Here is a 20174-nt window from a genome sequence, read left to right as displayed (position 1 = left end):
CCTGACGTCCCCCGAGAGGGATGAATGAAGGGACAAAGGAACAGGCAGCACAGAGCTGTCCCAGAGGGACAGAGAAGCGTGCAGCAGAGGCTGAGGGTGCCAAGAAGTGTCTGGCCAATTGTCAAGTATTGCAAAGGCCACACAGGATGAAGACTGTGGGTGGCCGCCGCTCAGTCTGGCTCAAAACAGCATGGATGGCAGTTTCTGCGGAGTGGCCAGATACAAGGACAGATTGCAGAGCCTCAGGGAGAACGGGCAATGAGGCAAGTGGAGAGAGCCAAAAAATAGGTTTGGTGGGAAGGAAGGAGACACTGAGGTGGCAGCTGGACAGAAAAACATCAGAAGAACCTTGGTCAAGCATGGCCATTTTCATGCCTCCTCCTTCCCTCTCTTCCTCCTCCCCACCATGCATCTGATTTCAGTATCTGCGGCCCCTAAGGTCCAAATTCCAGATCCAGCATTTACTGGTTGAGTAGCCTTGGGAAAATTGTAAGGAGCCCCTTCAGGCTGAGCTCCTGTCACGACATGAGACGAATGCCATAGCAAAATAGGATTCTTCAATTATTTTTGAGATGGGGTCTTGCTCGGTCGCCCAGGCTGGAGTGCAGAGGCACAAGCCCTGGCTCACTGCAGCCTCGACTGCTGGGGTTCAAGTGATCCTCCCGCCTCAGCCTCCCTAGTGGCTGGGACTACAGGTGCACACCACCACACCCCGCTATTTTATCTTTTTTTTGAGACAGGGCCTCACTCTGTCTCCCAGGCTAGAGTGCAGTGGCGCCATCACTGCTCACTGCAGCCTCGACATCCCTGGACTTAAGGGATCCTCTGTGTTCAGCCTCCCGAGTAGCTGGGACTGCAGGTATACACCACCACGCCTGGCTAATTTTTCTCTTTTGTAGACAATGTCTCGCTATGTTGCCCAGACTGGTCTCCAGCCCACTGCATGCCCCCTGTGGTGGTGGTGACCCATTAGAAAAACAAAATAGGATTCAATTGATGCTAACTTAAACACACCTGGGGAGGGGTGGAAAGCTGTCACCTTACAGGAAATCTTTGTCCTTCACATGTGTCTCTGGTTGCACGTATAACAGCTTCCCCCACCTAGTGGCAAGGAAAGTGGTGGATTCCAACTGTGGAGGAAGGGTCCCCGGGGTGCAGAGGGAGGGGCGCAGGGAGCCCCAAGTCCCCAGGGGCCCACCTGATGCTAACAATGTGCAATGAGGAAAGCCAGACCGCGCTTCGGTTCCATTCCATTTTATTACAATTCTGTCCTTGATTTCCAGAACGAATGGCTATTTAATACACAACCCCAAACACTCCTAAAATGGATCTTGTTAACATTCAAAAGTCTCCCGTTTCTTTCTCGGCATATTAAATCAAAAGGAAAAAAAATCTTAAAAAAAAAATCAATAGGTTTAGTTTACCCCAGGAAAAGCACCTTTACAACAGGAAGCTAAATTGTCAGGAATCTGACCAAAGACACAAAGCAGCAGATAAGATTCCTGACAGGAGAGAGAGACTCCCACTGGAACATAAATAGATCCCCCCGAAGTATACATATTTCACATGAGTGTGTACATATACATGTCATATATTAAAAAAAATTGGTTTCTATACCCAAAAAGTTATTCAGAAATAAATCAACACCCCATCTGAGACTGGGGAAGTCGGGTGCTGCAGCCAGGTTACACATCGAGCTTGCACCTCGCTCTGTGCGGGTGACCCCTCGGTGCACTGTGCACACTGGCCTGGAGGGGGCTGGATGGGGGCCTCTGTCCTGCCCCCCAATCCCCAGGCCTGGCAGATCCAGTGTTTGCAGAAAAGTGAGCCAGGGAAATCTAGGAAGGCAGGTGCCTGTGTGGTCCCCAAAACCCCTGGTGCAGAGCTCAGGAGCCAGCTGGAGGCTGGGGGCAAATGGCCAAGGCCACCACCAGCTGCCCTGCAGCCTGCCCTGGGTCCTGGGGTAAAGGGAAGCGCTTGGGACCCCAGGAATGGAACAGCAGCACTCTCACTTTTTAACAGCAGGCCTGACTCTGGGGTCTGCCAGGCCCTGGAGACCTTTGTAGTATTGCCAGTCTGGGCTTCTCCTGGGATCCAGTGGCCTTTGGGAGAGGGAGTGGGCTTTTCGACCCGCCAGGCCTGTTGTGTGAGTGTGTGTGTGCTTAACGGAGCTCCACACGTTGCAAATGAGTGTTCTACTGGGACATACTGGAGTAGTGTCTGCTTTGGGGGAAGTCAGTTTGTCATTGCATCCTAATTGGTCCCCATGCTGACGTGGATTTTTTCCAAAGATATCAGCTGCTGGAAGCGGCAGATACAGAAGACACGTTACACACCTGGAAGCGTAATCCTCTCGGGGCTTGGCACAGTGTTTCCATTCAGAGAACAAACAGCAGAAATGCGTGGGAACCCCTTTCCTCATTCCAAACCCTTTCCTGGCACCGCAGGCAAGCAGGAGAAAAGGCCGTGAGAGTCGGAAGGCGCGTCAGTAGTTTTCAGGTTTGCGAGCTCAACCATGAGACAGTCACACGCAGCCGTACTCATACCACACGGTCTGCGGGTCCCCGCCGGGCTCCGGGGAGGCCGGACTGCTCTTTGAGATGCTCCCTCGACTGCAGTCCTCGGGGCCCCGGCCGGGGTGGGGAGCCAAATCAGGAGACCAACCTGGGCTCTTGGTCGGGAGCCCCTCACTGCAGCCCTGCCCCGGGACCCCATCTCCCTCTGAGAGGCTGAGCCCTGCCCGGACAGGGGCGATGGTGGCCACCTCCCCCGAGCGTGGGGGCGCCTTGGGCTTGGTCCTGGCAGCCGGGGCTGCAGCAGGTGAGAAGTGCGGGAGCTGGGAGTTGCTGCCACTGCCAGCAGCAGCAGCACCAGCACCTGCAGTGGCAATGGCGGGGGCTGTGGCAGACTGATGCAGGGGGGCCAGCCTCTCCTCCTTTGGGGGAGCCAGGGAGAAGCGCCTCGTGTCCAGCGGCCGGCAGCGGGGACCTGGGCCCTGACAGGAGCTGCTGGCCTTTCCCACAAGTGGGGTCTGCTCCCGGGCCAGGCTGTGGGAGCTGGGGGGTGCGGGGCTTTGCAGGGTGTGGCTGCCTGTCTCTCTGCCCCCTAAGGCCTCAGGAGCCCCCAGCTTCTGAGGGGACTCCTGTTTGCAGGCCTCTGGCCCGCTGGCCCGGAGAAGGTCAGCTGAGGCCAGGCTGAAGGCCCGGCTCAGGGAGGCACTGCGGCTGGCAGGTGCATGGGAAGCTGGGGGCACCGGAGCCTGCCGGGGTCTGCCCAGAGACAGGCTCTGGGGAGGCTGGGCCTGTCTCAGGGCCACGCTGGGTGGGGCCTCGGCCTCAGTCAGTCTGAAGTTTGGCTTTATGTACTGCCCGGGCTTCAGCGGCCTCCCCTCCGAGGTGGGGGTGGCCATTTTGACAGTGGGGGCCACAAAGCTGGTGGGCATCTTGGCCCCTTCTTTCTTGGCAGGTGGTCCTGGTTGGCCTCCGATGGCTGGGGGATCGCTGGCCTTTCGGAAGTAGTCACTCAGTAGGTCATCCCGGCAACTGGGAGTATCCTACGGAGAAGAGAGTAAAGGGTGGAGGTGGGCATGAGGGTCGGGCGGGTCCTCGGAGCCTCCTCCCGCCCAGGACGCCCCCTGAGCAGCCCGCGGGGCTGGGACTGTAGTTCCTGCCTGCCTTTTCCGAGGCACATGTACCGCCCCCACCACACATACCAGCCCTGGGCAGGATGGTGAGGGTGGCTGAGACAGCATGGGGACCACCAGGAAAGAACCCCATAAATTTACAGATAAGGAAACAGACCCAGAGAGGGAAATGACTTCCTACAAAGTGAGTAAGTTTCCCAGAAACCTCGACTACAGCCGACTGCTTCGGTCTGTCTGGTTTCCACCAAGCACAGCAGGAACTAGAACCCTGGCAGGCGTGAGCAGGGCCTTCCTTCCCCAGTCACCCCGGGACATCATAAGGACTTCACCTTGCGCCACCGAGGGCAAGAGGAACAAGAGCAGCTCCTGAAACGCCGGAACCTTCACTGCCACTCAGACCTCTCTCCGGGCCCGAGAAAGAGAAGAGAGAGGCAGAATGGGGGTGGGAGGGGGCAGGGGACAGAGAGGTACAAATGGGGTCCACAAGGGTCCAGAAGGGGAAATGGTGGGGCTGCACAGGGAAATGAAGACACTGGGAAGGCCCAGCTGCCACACTGTCCCTGCTAAGCTGCCGCCCGGGCTGTGCTTCCCCTGCCCAGGGAGCAGGTGTCATCTGCCACCACCTTGGGAACAGACAGAACCACGGAGGCAAGGGTCTATGGCCCCACTCAGGGAACTGCAGCCTTCTGCAAGCACAGCTTCTTCTGAGGCTGACATGGATGAAGAGGAAGAGAAGTGAGTTCATGGAGGATGAGAGGCCAGCGGGTGTCAGCCTGAAGGCGGGTTGGTAGCTCAGGAGCCATCTGCACCTGCCAGCAACTCCTGTCCCACACAAACATCTGGACATGGTGCCACTGGACAGAGATGCATCTGCTGTTTTATGCTAGTTTGACGCTACACATCTTGGGTGGGCATCCAGTAAGACCCGTGATATCCACAGGTACCTTTCATCACCTGTGGGGCCATGTGCTGTTCTGGGAACCACATGTATAATTGCAAAGAAACTCATTTAATCCTCAAAATGACCTTGCAAGGTTGTTGAAAGGCTGTGTCAAGGTAAAGAAACAGGTCACGGAGGTTTGGCAGGCCATGCGTCCACAGAGAGGCAGACCCGGATGAAAGCCTGTGGCTGCCTGACTCCAGAGCTGCTTTCCACTCTGCCAGGCTCCTCCCTACACACCTCAGAGCCTTTCATACCCACCCTTCCTGGCCACACAGGGAGCCCCCATCTTGTGACATGCCCTCCCTGCATCATCGACGCCCAGAGAGTGGGGGCGCGGTGGGCATACGGTTGTCATTTCCCTGGGATGGGAAGCCCCTGTGTACATTAGGGTCCTTGTGTGTCAGGGGTACCAGGAGGGAAGTCAGGTGTGTCAGGGGTAGGAGGTTAAATATCCCAGGCAGACAGAGGGAGCTGGCTCGCTGCACGCCAGGCATCATCTTTCAACAGAAACTGCTACAGCCAGACTGTTTGGGTCTCATTTAAGCTAAAAATGGAAAGGTAACAGTACAGGGCATAGGGAATGGGGACTGTGAGGACGAGTCTGAGCTGAGCAGGGAGGGGCCCCACTCCTTGCTCAGGACCTGCCTCCAGATCTCCAAAGGGAAAGGAACGCATCATAAGGGGCATATAACAAAAAAAGACTGAGAAGGAAAGCCTTCCAGCTGTAGGGCCCCCCAATTTCTGGAGTGTTCTTGTTCAGTCCATTAGACCAGCAGTTTTTCTGTTTTTTTTTTTTTGGAGACAGAGTCTCACTGTGTCGCCCAGGCTGGAGTGCAGTGGCATAATCTTGGTTCACTGCAACCTGAGCCTCCCAGGTTCAAGAGATTCTCCTGCCTCAACCTCCCGAGCAGCTGGGATCACAGGCACCCGCCACCATGACTCGGTTAATTTTTGTATCTTTAGTAGAGATGGGGTTTCACTATGTTGGCTAGGCTGGTCTCAAACACCTGACCTCAAGTGATCCGCCCACCTCAGCCTCCCAAAGTGCTGGGATGACAGGCAGGAGCCATCGCCTGGCCTAGACCAGAGGTTCTTAAACCATGGTGCCTACCCAGCCGCAAGACCATTATCTAGAATTTATAAAGATGCAAAATCTCAGCGAGCCCAACCTCAGACCCATTGATTCAGAAACTCAAGGGATGGGTTCTGTGGTCTGGCAAGGCCCCCAGACGATTCAAACGCACACCTGAGTTTGAGAACCACAACATTAGACCAATAACTTCTCAAGGGCAGGCCCTCCTTTGTTTTCTCCAGCTTTGGCTTCTCCAGCTCCTTGCACAGAGTAAGTGCTTGGGAGAGAGGAATATTTAAGTGAAGGAAGGCCAGGGCCATGTTTTATATTTCTCTTGTGTCAACTGCAAGGCTGGACACAGCACATGCAGGCAAAGAAAACCTGCTGATGAACTGGTTTGCTTTGTTTTTCAAGAGCAGGCACCATGCATACTGCTTAACATAAGACAGTAGGTGCTCAATAAATATCTACCAAACACACACTTTCTTTTCTGTGTCACTGTGCCCTAGTAATGCAGGTCACAGGGTTTGCCAGAGAGCTAGACAAAGTCCAAATGTGTTTCTTTAAGGGGAATGAGATGGAAAGACTGAAGATTTAAGAATCCTCAAAAGGGCTCAATTGCAGACAGTGAACTTCACTCACTAACCCAACAGCTCACATGATGAAATTCAGAGCACTTTAAAGACGTATGTGCAGCTTCAAAAAAGCTAAATGAAGACCTTCAGAGGTGGCAGGAGGATGTCAACAGGCAGTGTTTAGGGTGAGGAGCTGCAGAGCTGGGGCCAAATCCAGCTAGCCGCCTGTTTTTGTATATCTTGTAAGGTGAGAATAGTTGCTACATTTTAATTTTTATTTTTTCTTGAGACGGAGTCTCGCTCTGTCGCCCAAGATGGAGTGCAGTGGTGCAATCTCAGCTCACTGCAACCTCCGCCTCCCGGGTTCAAATGATTCTCCTGCCTCAGCCTCCCAAGTAGTTGGGATTAAAGGCACCTGCCACAATGCCCGGCTAATTTTTGTATTTTTTGTAGAGATGGGTGTCTCTACAACTCTGCTTATCTTTTGTAGAGACGGGTGTATTTTTTGTAGAGATGGTGGCCAGGCTGGTCTCAAACTCCTGGACTCAGGTCATCTGCCCACCTTGGCCTCCCAAAGGCTGGGATTATAGGCGTAAGCCACTGCATCTGGCCAGTTGCTACATTTTTAATTGGTCAAAAATAAATTTTGTAAAAACGTATTTCACAACATGCGAAAATCATATGAAATTCAAATGTCAGTGTCCCTAAGTAACGCTTTATTGGATGTCAGCCATGTCCATCTATTGACATAGGATCAAGTGTCTGCTTTCTTGAATGTGGCAGAATTGAGTAGCTACAACAGAGACTGTGAGGCCCAGAAAGCCTAAAATCATTCCTCTCTGGCCCTTTCAAGGTCCTTAAAAGTTTGCCAACCCCTGCTGGAGAAAATGCAGGGTAAGCGGGTACTCAGAGCTCTGCCACAAAACCCAGCGTGAGATCCTAGCCCTGTAAGTCAGGCGCTGGACACACACCCTTGGTGCCGGCCACAAGCTCTGCCAGCTGACTTCCCAGACCCAGGGGAGAGCAGCCTCCAGGGTCAGGGGCTGGCGGCTGGCTTGTGGTGACTTGCCAGCTAGTACTCTAGTCAGCCTCTCATGTCCAAGCCAGTTCTGTGCCTAGGCCATGCCCCCCCACCCCATCCCTTTCTGCAGCTATGATCCTGGGCCAGGAAGAGACAGCGAGGGAAGAGAGACGGGCCAAGTCTGTGTCCGGATCACTCACATGGGTGGGGGAGCTGCGGTTACTCTCCTCCAGGAACTCCTCCAAGGTGACCATCTCACTGCTGGGGGAGGCCGGGCAGGGCCGCACTCCGACGTGGGGAGGGGCTGTGCCCCTCTTCTGGGCACCCTCCTGTGGGAGAGGCCTGTTCCGAGGCAAGGGGTACTCGTGGCAGCCGAGGGCGTTGCGTCCCGGTGTGCTGGCTTCCCTGGGCAGAGTGGCCAGGTCCCTGCTGGGGATCAGGTCTTCGCTGCTGAAGCTCTCGGACCGGCCATGGAGCTGCTCGGAGGAGCCTGGGTGTCAGGGCAGGAGACGGAGAACCCTCATCAGTCTTGGCAGCCCTCTGGTGGCTTCCAGAGGCTTCGTGCTGCCTTTGCCCACTTCAGACTATCTGAGTAAAACCCTTGCCCGAAAACCCAGGGCTTACTCCCACCAGGCTGAAAGTCTGGGGTCCTTTTGAATTTCACTTTGGCTTTAAAAACAAAATACCTTGAGGTAAAAGTGGAAAGCTTCTGCTAAAGTTTAAGTTATTACTAGCTGAAAGGCACTGCCCTTGTCAGCGCTCGCTCATTCACGTATTCAAAGCTTATTCAGCACCTGCTACGTGCTAGGGGCTAAATGTACAGGGAAGGTTCATGAAGAAAGACCACATTCTGTGCCTAACACAAACTATACATGTTCCAAGAATCAAAATCCTCCACATTTGTTTTGTGGCCACAGTAGAATGGAACTAGTGTTACTCTCCCCATTCTACAGATGAAGTAAATGAGACTCGGGACCTGTGACATGCCTGCATTCTCAGTGCTGCTTGGGGGAGGAGGGAGCTGAACCCCAACCCATTCTAACTCCCAGTTTGTGCCTTGAAACTGTACTGTGTGGCCTCTGAATGCGTCCGAATGCATCTGAAACCCCTAGTCATGTATTTTAAAAATTATGATAATATGACCCCAGAGCCAAACCACCAAATACACTTTTTTTTTTTTCTGACATAGGGCCTCAATTCTGTTTTTCAGGCTGGAATGCAGTAGCATGATCACAGCCCACTATGGCCTTGACCTCCCAGGCTCGAGCGAGCCTCCCACCACAGCCTCCTGAGTAGCTGGGACCACAGGCAATGCGCCACCATGCCTAGTTAATTTTTTATTTTTTTTAGAGATGGGGTTTCGCCATGTTTCCCAGGCTGGTTTCTAACTCCTGGGCTCAAGCGATCCACCTGCTTGGGCCTCCCAAAGTGCTGATTATAGGCGTGAGCCACTGTGCCTGGCCCAAATCAATTTTTAAAAGTACACAGAAGCACAAGACTTACCTTTTAGGTTAAGAGGTGAGCTGTTGCTGGATGTATTTCTACTGCTCTCTAAGCTACTTGGCCACGACACTGAAAGGAAACGGCAGTGTTAAAGTTAAAAAGCCAATGACCAGGTATATCCCAGATTAGCCATCTGAGAAAAACTATGCACCAGAACAACCCTGTGCCAAAGCTAAGCCCAACACCCTCTGGAAGGAGGAACTCCGGGACTCCCTCTGCGCTCCAGCAAGGAAGTCTCGCTTCACCAACAGAGTGCTGGACACAGCACAAGTAGCCATCAACAAATGGTAACTCTGCTTATCTACGTTTATGAGGCCTGGGGCTGCAGCTTCAAACAACTTCACAAAGGAAATCTCACATACAACACCAGTATAGAGGGCAAAAAAAAAAAAAGGCTGCACTGGGTGAACCAGAGGTTGAGGTCGGGGGGCCCTCCTCTATTACTGCTCTCTGGAACACATGTGGATAGCCTCAGCCGAGGCCATGGGAAGAGAGATGAGGGCTGTTCATCTCTGCGCATGTGTAAGTGCGTGCACCTGTAACCAGGGAGGTGTCACGTCAGGGGACCCACAGGGAGCAGGTGCCAGGGGCCTGGGAAGGAAGGGGGGACTCCCTTCTCCTGGATATTTGCTGTTCTTCAGCTTCTTTGTCTCATTTGCCTCAAATTTACATCTGCCCCAAAGGAAAAAAATCAAGGTTTATGGTGCTGAGGACACCTGCCCACCTGCCCTCCTGGCCACAATGGGTGCTTGCCTGAGTGTGGCTCTGCCGTGCCACCCTACTGCAGACTTTCAGGAAGGCTGGCACCATTCCCTACAGGGGCAGGCCATCACTTCCAGGGCCCGCACGCCTCTCCTGGGCCACTCCTCCAGTGGCCCTATCTCGAGAGCAAACATGTGTATGCTGCTGTCTATGAACCCCGTGGCAGGGACGGCATTTCAGTTGTCCCTGCCACCCCCAGCACCCAGCAGGTGCTGAGCTGAGCCACCTCAGGAGCCTGCAGAAGAGACACCTGGGGTTCCTCTGCTCGCTGTGCCACCAAGGCAAGTTCACTCAGGTTTCCTGGGTCCACAGGGCACCTGGTTCCAAGGGCTGAGGTGCTCTGCAAACAGCAGATGTCCAGAAAACACCTGCTAGCAAACATGTTTGAAACTGAGCCAAAAACATACTTGGTGATAGTGAATAGCCTAAAAACAGAATCGGTCCCCTCCCTGAGCAGTGAAAATGTGAAACAAACAAATGCACATCTCTCTTTAAAAAATAAGTAAATTTCAGTATAAGGAAACTGTGATAGCGATCAACGGCCCGAAAGCACCATTGTTTATTTAAGTATTGCAACGCAAATCCTTTTCCCTTCTTCTTCCTAAGAGAAGCTAGAGGAAACAACATTTATGAAAAAAGCTCCTATGGTTAGCTGACTGATCGCAAATCTGGCTGCTCAGGGAGATGCACCCAGCACACGAGGCAGATTTTTTCTGTTGGATTAGCCTCCACTCAGTGTAAAGATGTAAGACTCCCGTTCATTCAATTGTTTCATTACAGTTCTTTACTCAAGTAGAAGACTAAGAATGTCAACACCATCAAGCTTTTTAGACCGTGGATAGGGGTAGGAGGTGATGCCAGCTCCCACACTTACCAAGCCTTTCAGAAGTAAACTGAAATCGATGTAACCTTTGAGGGGTCTTTTTAGGATTATTTTGTCACCCTTCTAGGGTTGCTTTTCAAAAATTAAACCAAGGTAGTTTTTAATTTTTGAGAAGGCAGGCACTGTTTACTGTCTCCCTTCTGCAGAAATTTATAACATGCCCAAATCAAATGACAAGTGCTTCTAACAATTTCCAAGACTAAATACACCTCAGAGCTACTATGGGCAACTGCAGCCAAGTGAGGACAGTAAGGGACCTTCTTGAAATGAATGCTCCCCACCTGGGCCACTGGAACTTCCTGGCCAGCCTGGAAGGGTGCTTGAAGGCATGAAGAGGAGAGGTCAGTGCTTCCAGAACTGTGATGCTTGGGAGGTAGCGAATTCCCCACCACTGGAGGTATGTAAGTAGAAGCTACACGCTCAGCCCCCTGGGGAGGGGAAGGAAGAATGGGTCCCCCATTTCCACCTTCATTTGGTGTTGGACTCCCCTACAGGACTCAGCTTAAAGGAAAGGTACCGTGGATAAAAACCAGTCTGGAAACCCAGGCTGGAGGACACAGCACCCTCCCTACTCACCGTACTGCCTGTGGTTGGGGACCTCAAACTCCAGGGATGGCTCACAGAGGTTGTCTTCTGAGTTATAGCCTAAGGTGAAAATAAGGCTGGTGAGTCACGGTTACGGAACATGCCTCATCTACAGGGAACCCCGCCACCTTGCCTGGCACCCGGATCCCAGCAGCTCCAGCTCTTGGGGATGAGGGAGTGGCATGCAGATGCTGCCTTTGGGACCTGCCTCTCCTACCCCTCCACCTTTCTCCTGCTGGGACAACCCTGACACTCCCGATTCCCATCCCCTTTAAGTCACACTTCCACCTCTGCTGTGGCGGGAACGTGTGGACCAAAGGCGTGTTCTGGCCTAAGGATGATATAAAAAGAGCTGAATATTGAGTACCCTGGGGAGTCCTTTCCAGTCTCAGGGGCCAGCCCTGAGAGCAATTCGCTTTCAGCAGTCAAGTTGTCTTCAGGTGGCAGGAGGAAGAAGGAAGAAAAACAGGCAAAATCAGAATCTACTCCTTGAGGGGAGAGGCTGAATTCCTGGGGACTAACCCTTGCACTAACAGCTCCTGACCAGAAATAGACCTGGAATCCATTGGCCATCAAGCCTTTGGCATTTCCCTGAGGACTGGAAAATGCCCCACGCCTCAATCCCGCTAGTTTCTACCTGATAGCAGACCCTGGGTCCCCTCCAAAATGAAAACAGGGTCTCCATTTTGGAGATGGCGACATGCCCACCTGCAACAGATATCTGGAGTGGGAGGGTCCCTTGAGGTCAGGACCCTATCTCTGTTGCTTTGTTATTCAGACTCAAGGTTCTGCATGCCCATGGCTTCAAGTCAGGTTAGTGGGTTTATTTATGCAAATTAACCCCTTCTTGCTCTCTGACTTCCAACACCCCCAGAGGCAATCACTTTCAACTCCTTCAGCTGTTTCTTTGGATATTTTCCTATCTCTTAAATTATAAGGGGAATGCCCTTTTCAGTTTTAAGCAGTATCTCTTCCTTTCTCTTTGCATATTTTAAATTTCCAAATGCTTCTCCCTTCCCTGTTGCTTTTTTATAGCATCCTGTTCTTGTTTCTTGGGTGCAATCATTTCTCTTATCTCTGATTTGCGTGTCAACTGGCAAGATCTGACTGAGCCATTCTGCTGGGACTCTCTCAGGCTAATGAGATTACTCAAAGAATATTTTAATCTCACACCTAAAGATGTGAACTCCTGGCACCCTGGAGACAGGGAGTTCCTAAATCCTTCACTGAACCCGTTTGTTTTCAATACAGGACACCTGCCTCAACTGTGTCAGTGAACTTCCAGTTCAGAGACTCTATCCTTTCTTGGCCAGGTGTAGTGGCTCAACATCTGTAATCCCAGCACTTTAGGGGGCCAAGGCAAGAGCATTGCTTGAGGCCAGGAGGTTGAGACCAGCCTGGGCAACATGATGAGATGGGCAACATCTCTACAAAAAATTTAAAATACACATACACACACTAATTTAAAATATATAGTTTATCTTCTCTCAAGAAAAAAAACCCCAAACTTTTACCAAGGTAGGGCAATGGCAGTTGCCTGGTTTTAGCCCAAACTCTGGTTCTCAGCCCACCTTCACCTCCCTTCTGGAGCTATTTGGTGCCTTCACTTCCTGAATGCCGGTGGTGGCAGTGGATTCTGAGGACCCATTGCAGTTGGGCCTCTGGAGGGTTTCCTGCCCAAAGTCCTTAGCTGGTAAGCACAGCAGCGCCTGTGCCACCAAAGCCTGTCAGCAGCCTCACCCCTCTGCTCACCACCTCTCAGGCTGAGAGGGAGAGCGACCCCTCTGATTTCCGAGAGCCTGGGGTCTTCAGGAAGGACACTAAGCCCAACGCTCGTGGCTCTGGAAGGGCCCGAGACTCACCTTTGGTGCAGCCTGGGTGCCGGGCGATGGGGGTGGAGCTGGAAGGGGCTGTAGTGGTGGCTGAAGTTGAGCAGGTCCGGGAACCCGGCTCCGAGGGCCAGGACCTCACGGCCAGATCAGTGGAGGCATCTGTGCGGTCAAGGCTGCCTCTGTGTGGGGAGCCTCGCTTTGGTTTTAGATCCCCAGGGCCTGAGGCAGAAGAGGACATTGAGAAATGAGGCTGCCAAGTCCTGTACTCAGGCTGGGAAACCACACCATGGCCTAGAAGCAGGGCAGCAGGGCACGAGGACCACAGAGACAAAAGCGGGGCTGCCACAGCTCTCGGGCTGCAACTTAAATGGGGCCTGGCGGGGCAGGTCGGGGCAAGAGGGCTTGGCTTCAGGCGGGTGTTGGAGGCCCCATGAGGACGGCTCTGGCTCTAATGCTGGGGTCATACTGCCAGCCCTGAGAGGCTGGGAGGGAACAAATGGAGCCCATGAGGGGATAAACTGTTGGTAAAAGTCACACATATTCACTCTAGGACACATCTCCTGTGTAACACTGTCCGGAACTCCAATCCCTGACTTCCAAGGATCCAAGCCTGTAGCTGAGGATCCGAAGGTCCTGCTGACTGGACTCCCTAAGGACTTCAAATAGAAGTTTATTGCTAACCTCACAATATTCTATTTTTTCAAAAAGGGAAGCCTTAATCTCTGCATGGTGAGACTAACTGCAAGAAAATTTTTACCTTGTATCTTGTGCTTTTCTGAAATCTCTAACTTTTCTACCACGAACATAAACTCTGGTCAAAATTAAATAAAATCATATATAAAATCATAAAAGAAAAACAGCCCATAAAACCAACTACCCCACAGGAAAGAGGACAGGCTCTCCCAACACAAGATAAAAATGAACATGGCTGGCATTCCTAAGAGCTGACAAAGCACTCTGCAGAGTGTCCCACTCCGTGTGCAGAGCCAGGACTCACTGTTGCGGTTCGGCTTCTCCACCCATCAAGCCGTCTGCCCTCCCAGGCACTCAGTCTGGGCTCACTGTGCAGTTTTAAGTGCCCAGAGCTGATGATTTGAAATCAAGGGGAAATTTGGATTTTGAAAGATAACCTTGATGAGAAGCAAGATTCAAGTCTGCCTGAATTGGGACAGGTGGAATGAATCGGGACAGGTGGAATGAATCGGGACAGGTCATCCTACAGGTGAAGCTAAAATGAGGATCCACAGGGGAGGCGGAGATGAGTGAACAGTTAGCATGAGCAGCGGACAGAGAAAGCACAATTCCAACAGCATGCGCGGAAGACAGGTCTGGAGGATCCGGTGCCATGGCCGCCCAGGGTTCCCAGAGCTGAACCTGAGATGAAGTCAGTGGCACATTAACCGACTCTCATATTTTAGTAGTTATGTGTTTATTCTTCCGATTACCTTGTTTTTATGATGATACTTGTGTTTTCCACTTACAGGACTGATACTAATCTTTCCTTTTAATACATTTAACTACAAACTGTGAATCAACCTAAGGGAAAACATGCAGGTCATCACAGACGGTATCAGGATATGACAAAAATAACGGAGGTGGTACAGGGATGGCTAGAGACAGGAAATGCTCTGTAGGTAATGGCCTCGCTGGCCGGCTGGCATTTTCCCTTGCTCGAGGCATGATTTGTGTGCTGATGTTCTTTCTGTCTCCTGCTGTTTTAACTTCAGCATCCAAGATGTCATAAAACCACAGCACAGTCATAAAACTTCACTCTGGGCTGAACTCTGTCTGGGCAAAATCAATCCAATTAGTCAAAATGCCGGAATGGAGCAATCAATCCTTCAAAACAGAACACATCTTTTAAGGGCCTTACCGGAAAAGGCCCACAACTCAGTGCTCTGACAAAGGAAGAGGAGAAAAGAGCAGCAGTTTTAAATTCAGCTGCTTAAAAATAAGTCTTAAAAAAACCCCTCACTTTGCAGAGGCTGTACATTTTAGGAAGTGCAGCAACCACCCGCCAGTGCTGCTTGACACACGGGCAAAACATAAGCTCGCAGGTGCAAGAGACGGGAGAGGGGCGCGGCCGCTCGACTTACTTAGTACGGACATCCTGGCCCAAGGACATGTGCACGTATATCCTGAGGCTCCCCCTAAAACTTTGTTGTGCTGAAGAAACGGTCCAGGGAGTGTGACAACTCATCTTCTATTTTGAAATCAGAATCCACGCTGGCTACTTTAAGCTTGAAATTGGGGGCAGGAGGAGGGGTCCGCTATCAGCCATCTGGCCTTTTAGACGCTGGCTTTTTTTGTTTGTTTGAATTTCAGAAATGAAGGAGGGTACACAATGCAGACACATGATAAAGGGAAGGGATTAGAAATCTCCCATGTTGGAGAAAGAGAGAGGCTCGTTAGGAGAGGATGGGATGTCGGAGGAAGACCAGAACCGCAGGCGTTTAGAGAGAGCTGGGTGGGTCGTTGGAGACTTGTCTTTGTCCTTGTTTTTGCTTTTCAAAAAAGGACTCTTTTTGCGCGGAGGTGCTAAATTGTTATCAATTGGTAACCCAAAGGAGGAAGGAAAAAGAAAACACAAATAAATGAAATGAACAATAATGACAAATGAATCGAAATTAGCTAAATGTACTTAAGAAATCAGAATCCCATCTTGCCCAGGAAAGATGAAAACAGTACACAGTACTCAAGACCAGAATCAGGGCTCAGTAATCATCTGTGCTCTGACTCAATTAATTTAAAGGCACCTGAATGCCAACAATTTATTTCCTCAGCATGTGAGGAGAATTACATACTGCCCAAGGAGCCAGTGGTCTAGATGATTTTTCGGTTTCAGTGTGCCAAATTATTAAACACGAAAGCTTATTAATTTAGGGCCCAACTTCTCTTACTCATCCATTTTGATGACGGGGTCCCTAACAGCTCAGCTCACACAATCCTCCCGTTCCCACTCAAAGACCTTGGGAACACTCAATGATGCGTTTCAGGGTGCTGTTATCAAATACTCTATCTGAAGTATTCACCAATGATTTTGTATCTCTAAAATAATCTTTTGGCAGGATGAGTTTTAAAATACTTTAAATACCTCCTTTGCATACTAAAAAAAACCCTTCAACACCAAGAATCATGATTTCCTTTTAGATCTTCTATATACATCCTCCACTCCAATCCTCCACTCCTTAGCCTTTAAATTATAGTGTCTTAACAAAGCAGACAATTGGGCTAACTTTCTAAACATGTCTTATATTAACATTAATCGACCTAACCGATTTCTGAAATAGGATTAAAGTTGATACCAGGATTTCCATTATTTCTTTCTCCACAGCACCACCTGGTGGCCACAGTGGCCCACACCACAGAATAAGGGACCACTTTATTGAAGGTTGGTGTCCTTGCGGCCAGTTCAGGGCTAGGCTCTTGTTCGGCATCTTCAGGGACCCAAAGAGCTTTAACTGGAGGCAGTCCATCCAGTTAAGTGCATGCAGTTAAGAGCTCAGGCTCCAGAGTGCGGTCGACCTGCGTTTGGGTCCCACTTACCCAAAGCAAGCGTTTCACACTGCTGAGCCTCACTTTCTCACCTCTACACAGGGGAGGCCACTTCCACCTGCCTCAACAGGGTCCTTAGGATTCAATGAGATGCATAAAGCACATGGTACTGGTTTAAAAACAGGCACATAGACCAATGGAACAGAAGAGAGAACCCAGAAATTAACCCAAATACTCACAGCCAACTGATCTTTGTAAAGTAGTTAAAGGGTGCTGGGCCCAGAGGGAGCACCCAAGACATGGTGGCTGCTAGCGATCGTGATCATGGTTACGGATCCATGCTGGCTCATGGATCACTTTGGACAAGTCAAGCATTTTTTTCTCTGAAAGTTTTCCTAACTCAGGCTGATTATAGTTAATTAATTCCACTTAAAGAGTACTACAAGTTGAGATGACAAATGTCCAAAAATTAAACAGGAGCCAATATAAAAACCTGAGGCAACAGAACCCCTCTAGATTAAAAACAGTTAAGCTTCTCACTTACTTGCATGTGAGGCCTCTAATTTTTTTCTTTTTCTCACCCTGTCTTACGGTGCTGACTCTGTCTAATCTTATCCCCATTAAAGAATGACAATGTGTTAGTCCCTGAACAATGTGCGTGAACATTATTTTTGTTAGAGATGGGGTGTCACTCTGTCGCCAAGGCTGGAGTACAGTGATATGACCATAGCTTGCTGCAGCCACGACCTCCTGGGCTCAAGTCTACCGAGCAGGTACAGGTACCGAGACTACAGGTACGTGCCACCACACCTGGCTAAATTTTAAAAAAGTATTTTTTTTGGTAGAGATGGGGGTTTCCCTGTGTTGCCCAGGCTGGTCCCAAACTCCTGGCCTCAAGTGATCCTCCTGCCTTGGCCCCTCAAAGTGCTGGGATTACAGGCATGAAGCCACTGCACCAGGTCTTTTTTTTTGCATCTGAAGGGGACACAACAGGTACTTGTGAATGTGCCCCGAAAGGCTTGTGCACACACCACACTCAGAGGGTAGCCTGTCGCTGGTCCTCAGTGTTATATCCTCCACCTCCAAGACCCCATGGGTCTCAGGCACAGGCTGGGTCATCAGAAAGTCCTGGTGTCCTTTGTAAAAATGTAAATGACTCAGGGTGCAGGCCTGGGATAAATAATCTCCCCAAAATGATATTTAAAGGTAAAGCTGAAAATTTAACAATGTGTACGGTAAATGCTGTGTCTAATCGATTCTAAGACACCTTTAACATCTCGGAAATTAGGAGGCAATTTTGATGATGTCTCAGTCACCACTGGCCAGGTGGCCATGGTGACAAAAATGACATGGTCATAACCAACTCATCTTGCTCCTATTTTCCTTTTACGTGTGTGTACAAAAATCGAATTCTTATTTAGAAAAGCTCTTTCCACAAGAGCGTAATAAAAATTCGAAGTGGTGGCCCTGTACCGTTTGATTGCCTCGTGGTATATAAAGTAACTGTGCAGCTTTCATGGCTCCTGACAGTTGATGAAATACAGCACACACGACGAGAAATCCTGTTCTTGTCTCAGAACCCCTGGCAAACTCCAAAGGACAGCCCTGAGGGAAAAGGCACAGTGTGTCCTATGGCTGGTGGGACACAAGGCCAGATCAGGCTGAAGAAGTCCTAACCCACCTTTCAAAGCGGTAACAGATGAACCACCCCAGGCTTTCGGGAGGTCTTCTATATATGGAGAACATGTTGAGCGCACCTGGGATCTCCCTGCACAAAGCAGCTTACTGCAAATCTTTGGCACATATGAGGGAGCCCAAAATAAGCTATGTCGCTTGTCTCTATGGTACCTGCATGAATGTCAGCTTTGGATATTCAGATATCTGCCCGGCTACGTGATGAATGATGCTTTTCGTTCTAAAATAACAAAAGCGGCTGGGCGTAGTGGCTCACACCTGTAATCCCAACAGTTTGGGAGGCTGAGGTGGGTGGATCACTTGAGGTTAGGAGTTCAAGACCAGCCTGGCCAACATGGTGAAACCCCATCTTTACCAAAAATACAAAAAATTAGCCAGGCGTGTTGGTGGGCGCCTGTAATCCCAGCTACGTAGGAGGCTGAGGCAGGAGAATCACTTGAACCCCGGAGGCAGAGGTTGCAGTGAGCTGAGATCATGCCACTGCACTCCAGCCTGGGCAACAAGAGTGAAACTCCGTCTCAAAAAAATTAAAATAAAACATAAAGTAAAATAACAAAAGCATTATGGGACAAAACCGTCGCCATGCTGACATTTCTACTTGGTTCGTAATACGTCTAAGCAGAAGGCGCACATGCAGTCACCCACCCCTGGCACGTTCCTGCACACGTGTGCACAGCCATCGGTGCGGGACCCTTCAGGACACCCCCCTTCCTCACCCGACCACGGCCAGGGCGGCCGCCCCTACCTTTCCCCGCAGACCCGTTGTGGGCGTCAAGCTCTTCTGCACAGTTGGAGCCCAGTGGGGAGGTGTCGGGGTTCTCGGCCTGTGATCTGAGCGGCTGAGAGGCCGCCGGCGAGGCAGGGTCTGAGGACTCCGTCTGCCAGGGAGGGCTGTCCACGGTGGATTTTAAGCATTCCCTCGAACCCTCTTTCTTTGGTTTGATGAGTTTGACTAAGGCTTTGGCTCCAATCCAGTGGTTCTTCCTGGTTAGAAGTAGATGTTTAGGACATAGCCAGCCCTCCCACACACCCCCAGTGGGTCCCTGGTTCCCTAACATGGGCTGGGATGTTCTTCCCCAGTCTGGGAAGCTCGGCCACTCACGTGGGGTTCAGGACAATGACGCTCATGACCATGGTAATCATATTTGGGGCTCAGAAGCTAGAACCTAATTCGCAGTTTGGTGCAGGGCTGGGGATGGTAGAAGCATGTGCATCGTGGCAGAAATCGACTCTAGTCTCCCAGGATGAAGGAAGTGATGCCATGCTTAATTTAGTTGGCAATTTTTCTGTCAAAAAGCAATATCCATGAATCTCATTTTCTGCTAAAGTTAATAATCAGTGAAATAAGCTGGCATTCCCTTGACTCCTCCCTGGCACTGAGTAATCTGGGTGAGGTGGAGAGGGCAGAGGAGAGCAGGCTGTTTGATTAAAAATCAGTGCATTTAAAGAGTAAGCAATAACATCACAGTGAGCTGGACACCGAGGGCATCCTGGTGTGACATGAAGAGAACCCCGCCTGGGCTCTCACCCCGACTCTGAAACTAAACAGCACCTATTTTTATATTATCACTCCAGTTTCTCATCTTGGCTTCAATTTCTGTGTCAAACAGAAGTTTCAGACCGAGGTTCTGGGCCAGGCATGGTGGCTCACGCCTGTAACCCCAGCACTTTGGGAGGCCGAGGCAGGTGGATCACTTGAGGTCAGAAGTTCGAGACCAGCCTGGCCAACATGGTGAAACCCCATCTCTACTAAAAATACAAAAATTAGGTGGGCGTGGTGGGGCATGCCTGTAATCCCAGCTACTCGGGAGGCTGAGGCAGGAGGATGGCTTCAACCTGGGAATCGGAGGTTGCAGTGAGCTGAGACTGTGCCATTGCACTCCAACCTGGATGTCACAGTGAGACTCTGTCTCGAAAAAACAAAACAAAACAAAAAGCACACACACAAAAACCAAAAACAGACCGAGGTTTGGAAATTCTGTGGTTCTGGATTCCCAGAGAGACCTCAAGGGATCTGCGGTGATTTTGACTTCAAGGCTGGGCCAGGACAATCCGAAGGGACAATTCCTGGGGCTCAGGCCGTGGACAAGGGGCAGTACTGCTAGGCTGGGCCAGCTCCACTCGGGGGGAGCTGCTGCTCTCTGGGAAGAGACATATCCATGAAG

The 20174-nt window shown here is 50.8% G+C and overlaps 2 protein-coding genes across 2 annotated transcripts; both read right to left on the bottom strand.

The window, feature by feature from the left end:
* Positions 1–1238: 1238 nt before the first annotated feature.
* On the bottom strand, positions 1239–8820 carry LOC115832415 (protein Daple-like). Its single transcript, XM_030803342.1, has 3 exons — positions 8758–8820; positions 7455–7744; positions 1239–3553 (listed from the first exon to the last, which is right to left on the bottom strand). The coding sequence occupies exons 2-3, from the start codon at positions 7506–7508 to the stop codon at positions 2525–2527; spliced, it is 1083 nt and encodes a 360-aa protein (XP_030659202.1). The 5' UTR covers positions 7509–7744; positions 8758–8820; the 3' UTR covers positions 1239–2524.
* Positions 8821–10822: 2002 nt separating this feature from the next.
* Positions 10823–18917, bottom strand: LOC115832269 (protein Daple-like; the record flags this gene model as incomplete). The annotated part of the gene is made up of 4 exons (XM_030802278.1): positions 10823–10830; positions 10979–11047; positions 12850–13038; positions 18755–18917. Coding segments are annotated over 4 exons (429 nt in total), but the record flags the coding sequence as incomplete, so codon positions are not given.
* Positions 18918–20174: the final 1257 nt, after the last annotated feature.

Source organism: Nomascus leucogenys, chromosome 22a, assembly GCF_006542625.1.
Source record: "Nomascus leucogenys isolate Asia chromosome 22a, Asia_NLE_v1, whole genome shotgun sequence".
NCBI classification, from domain to species: domain Eukaryota; kingdom Metazoa; phylum Chordata; class Mammalia; order Primates; family Hylobatidae; genus Nomascus; species Nomascus leucogenys.
The sequence above is the reverse complement of the archived record's forward strand: the minus strand, read 5'-3'. Positions and strand labels throughout refer to the sequence as shown.

Excerpts from the sequence above, each read along its gene's own strand:
- LOC115832415 (XM_030803342.1), bottom strand. The coding sequence starts at position 7,508 with ATGGTCACCTTGGAGGAGTTCCTGGAGGAGAGTAACCGCAGCTCCCCC. Across the intron at positions 3,554-7,454 it reads ACCGCAGCTCCCCCACCCAT|GATACTCCCAGTTGCCGGGA; the intron begins GTGAGTGATCCG and ends TCTTCTCCGTAG.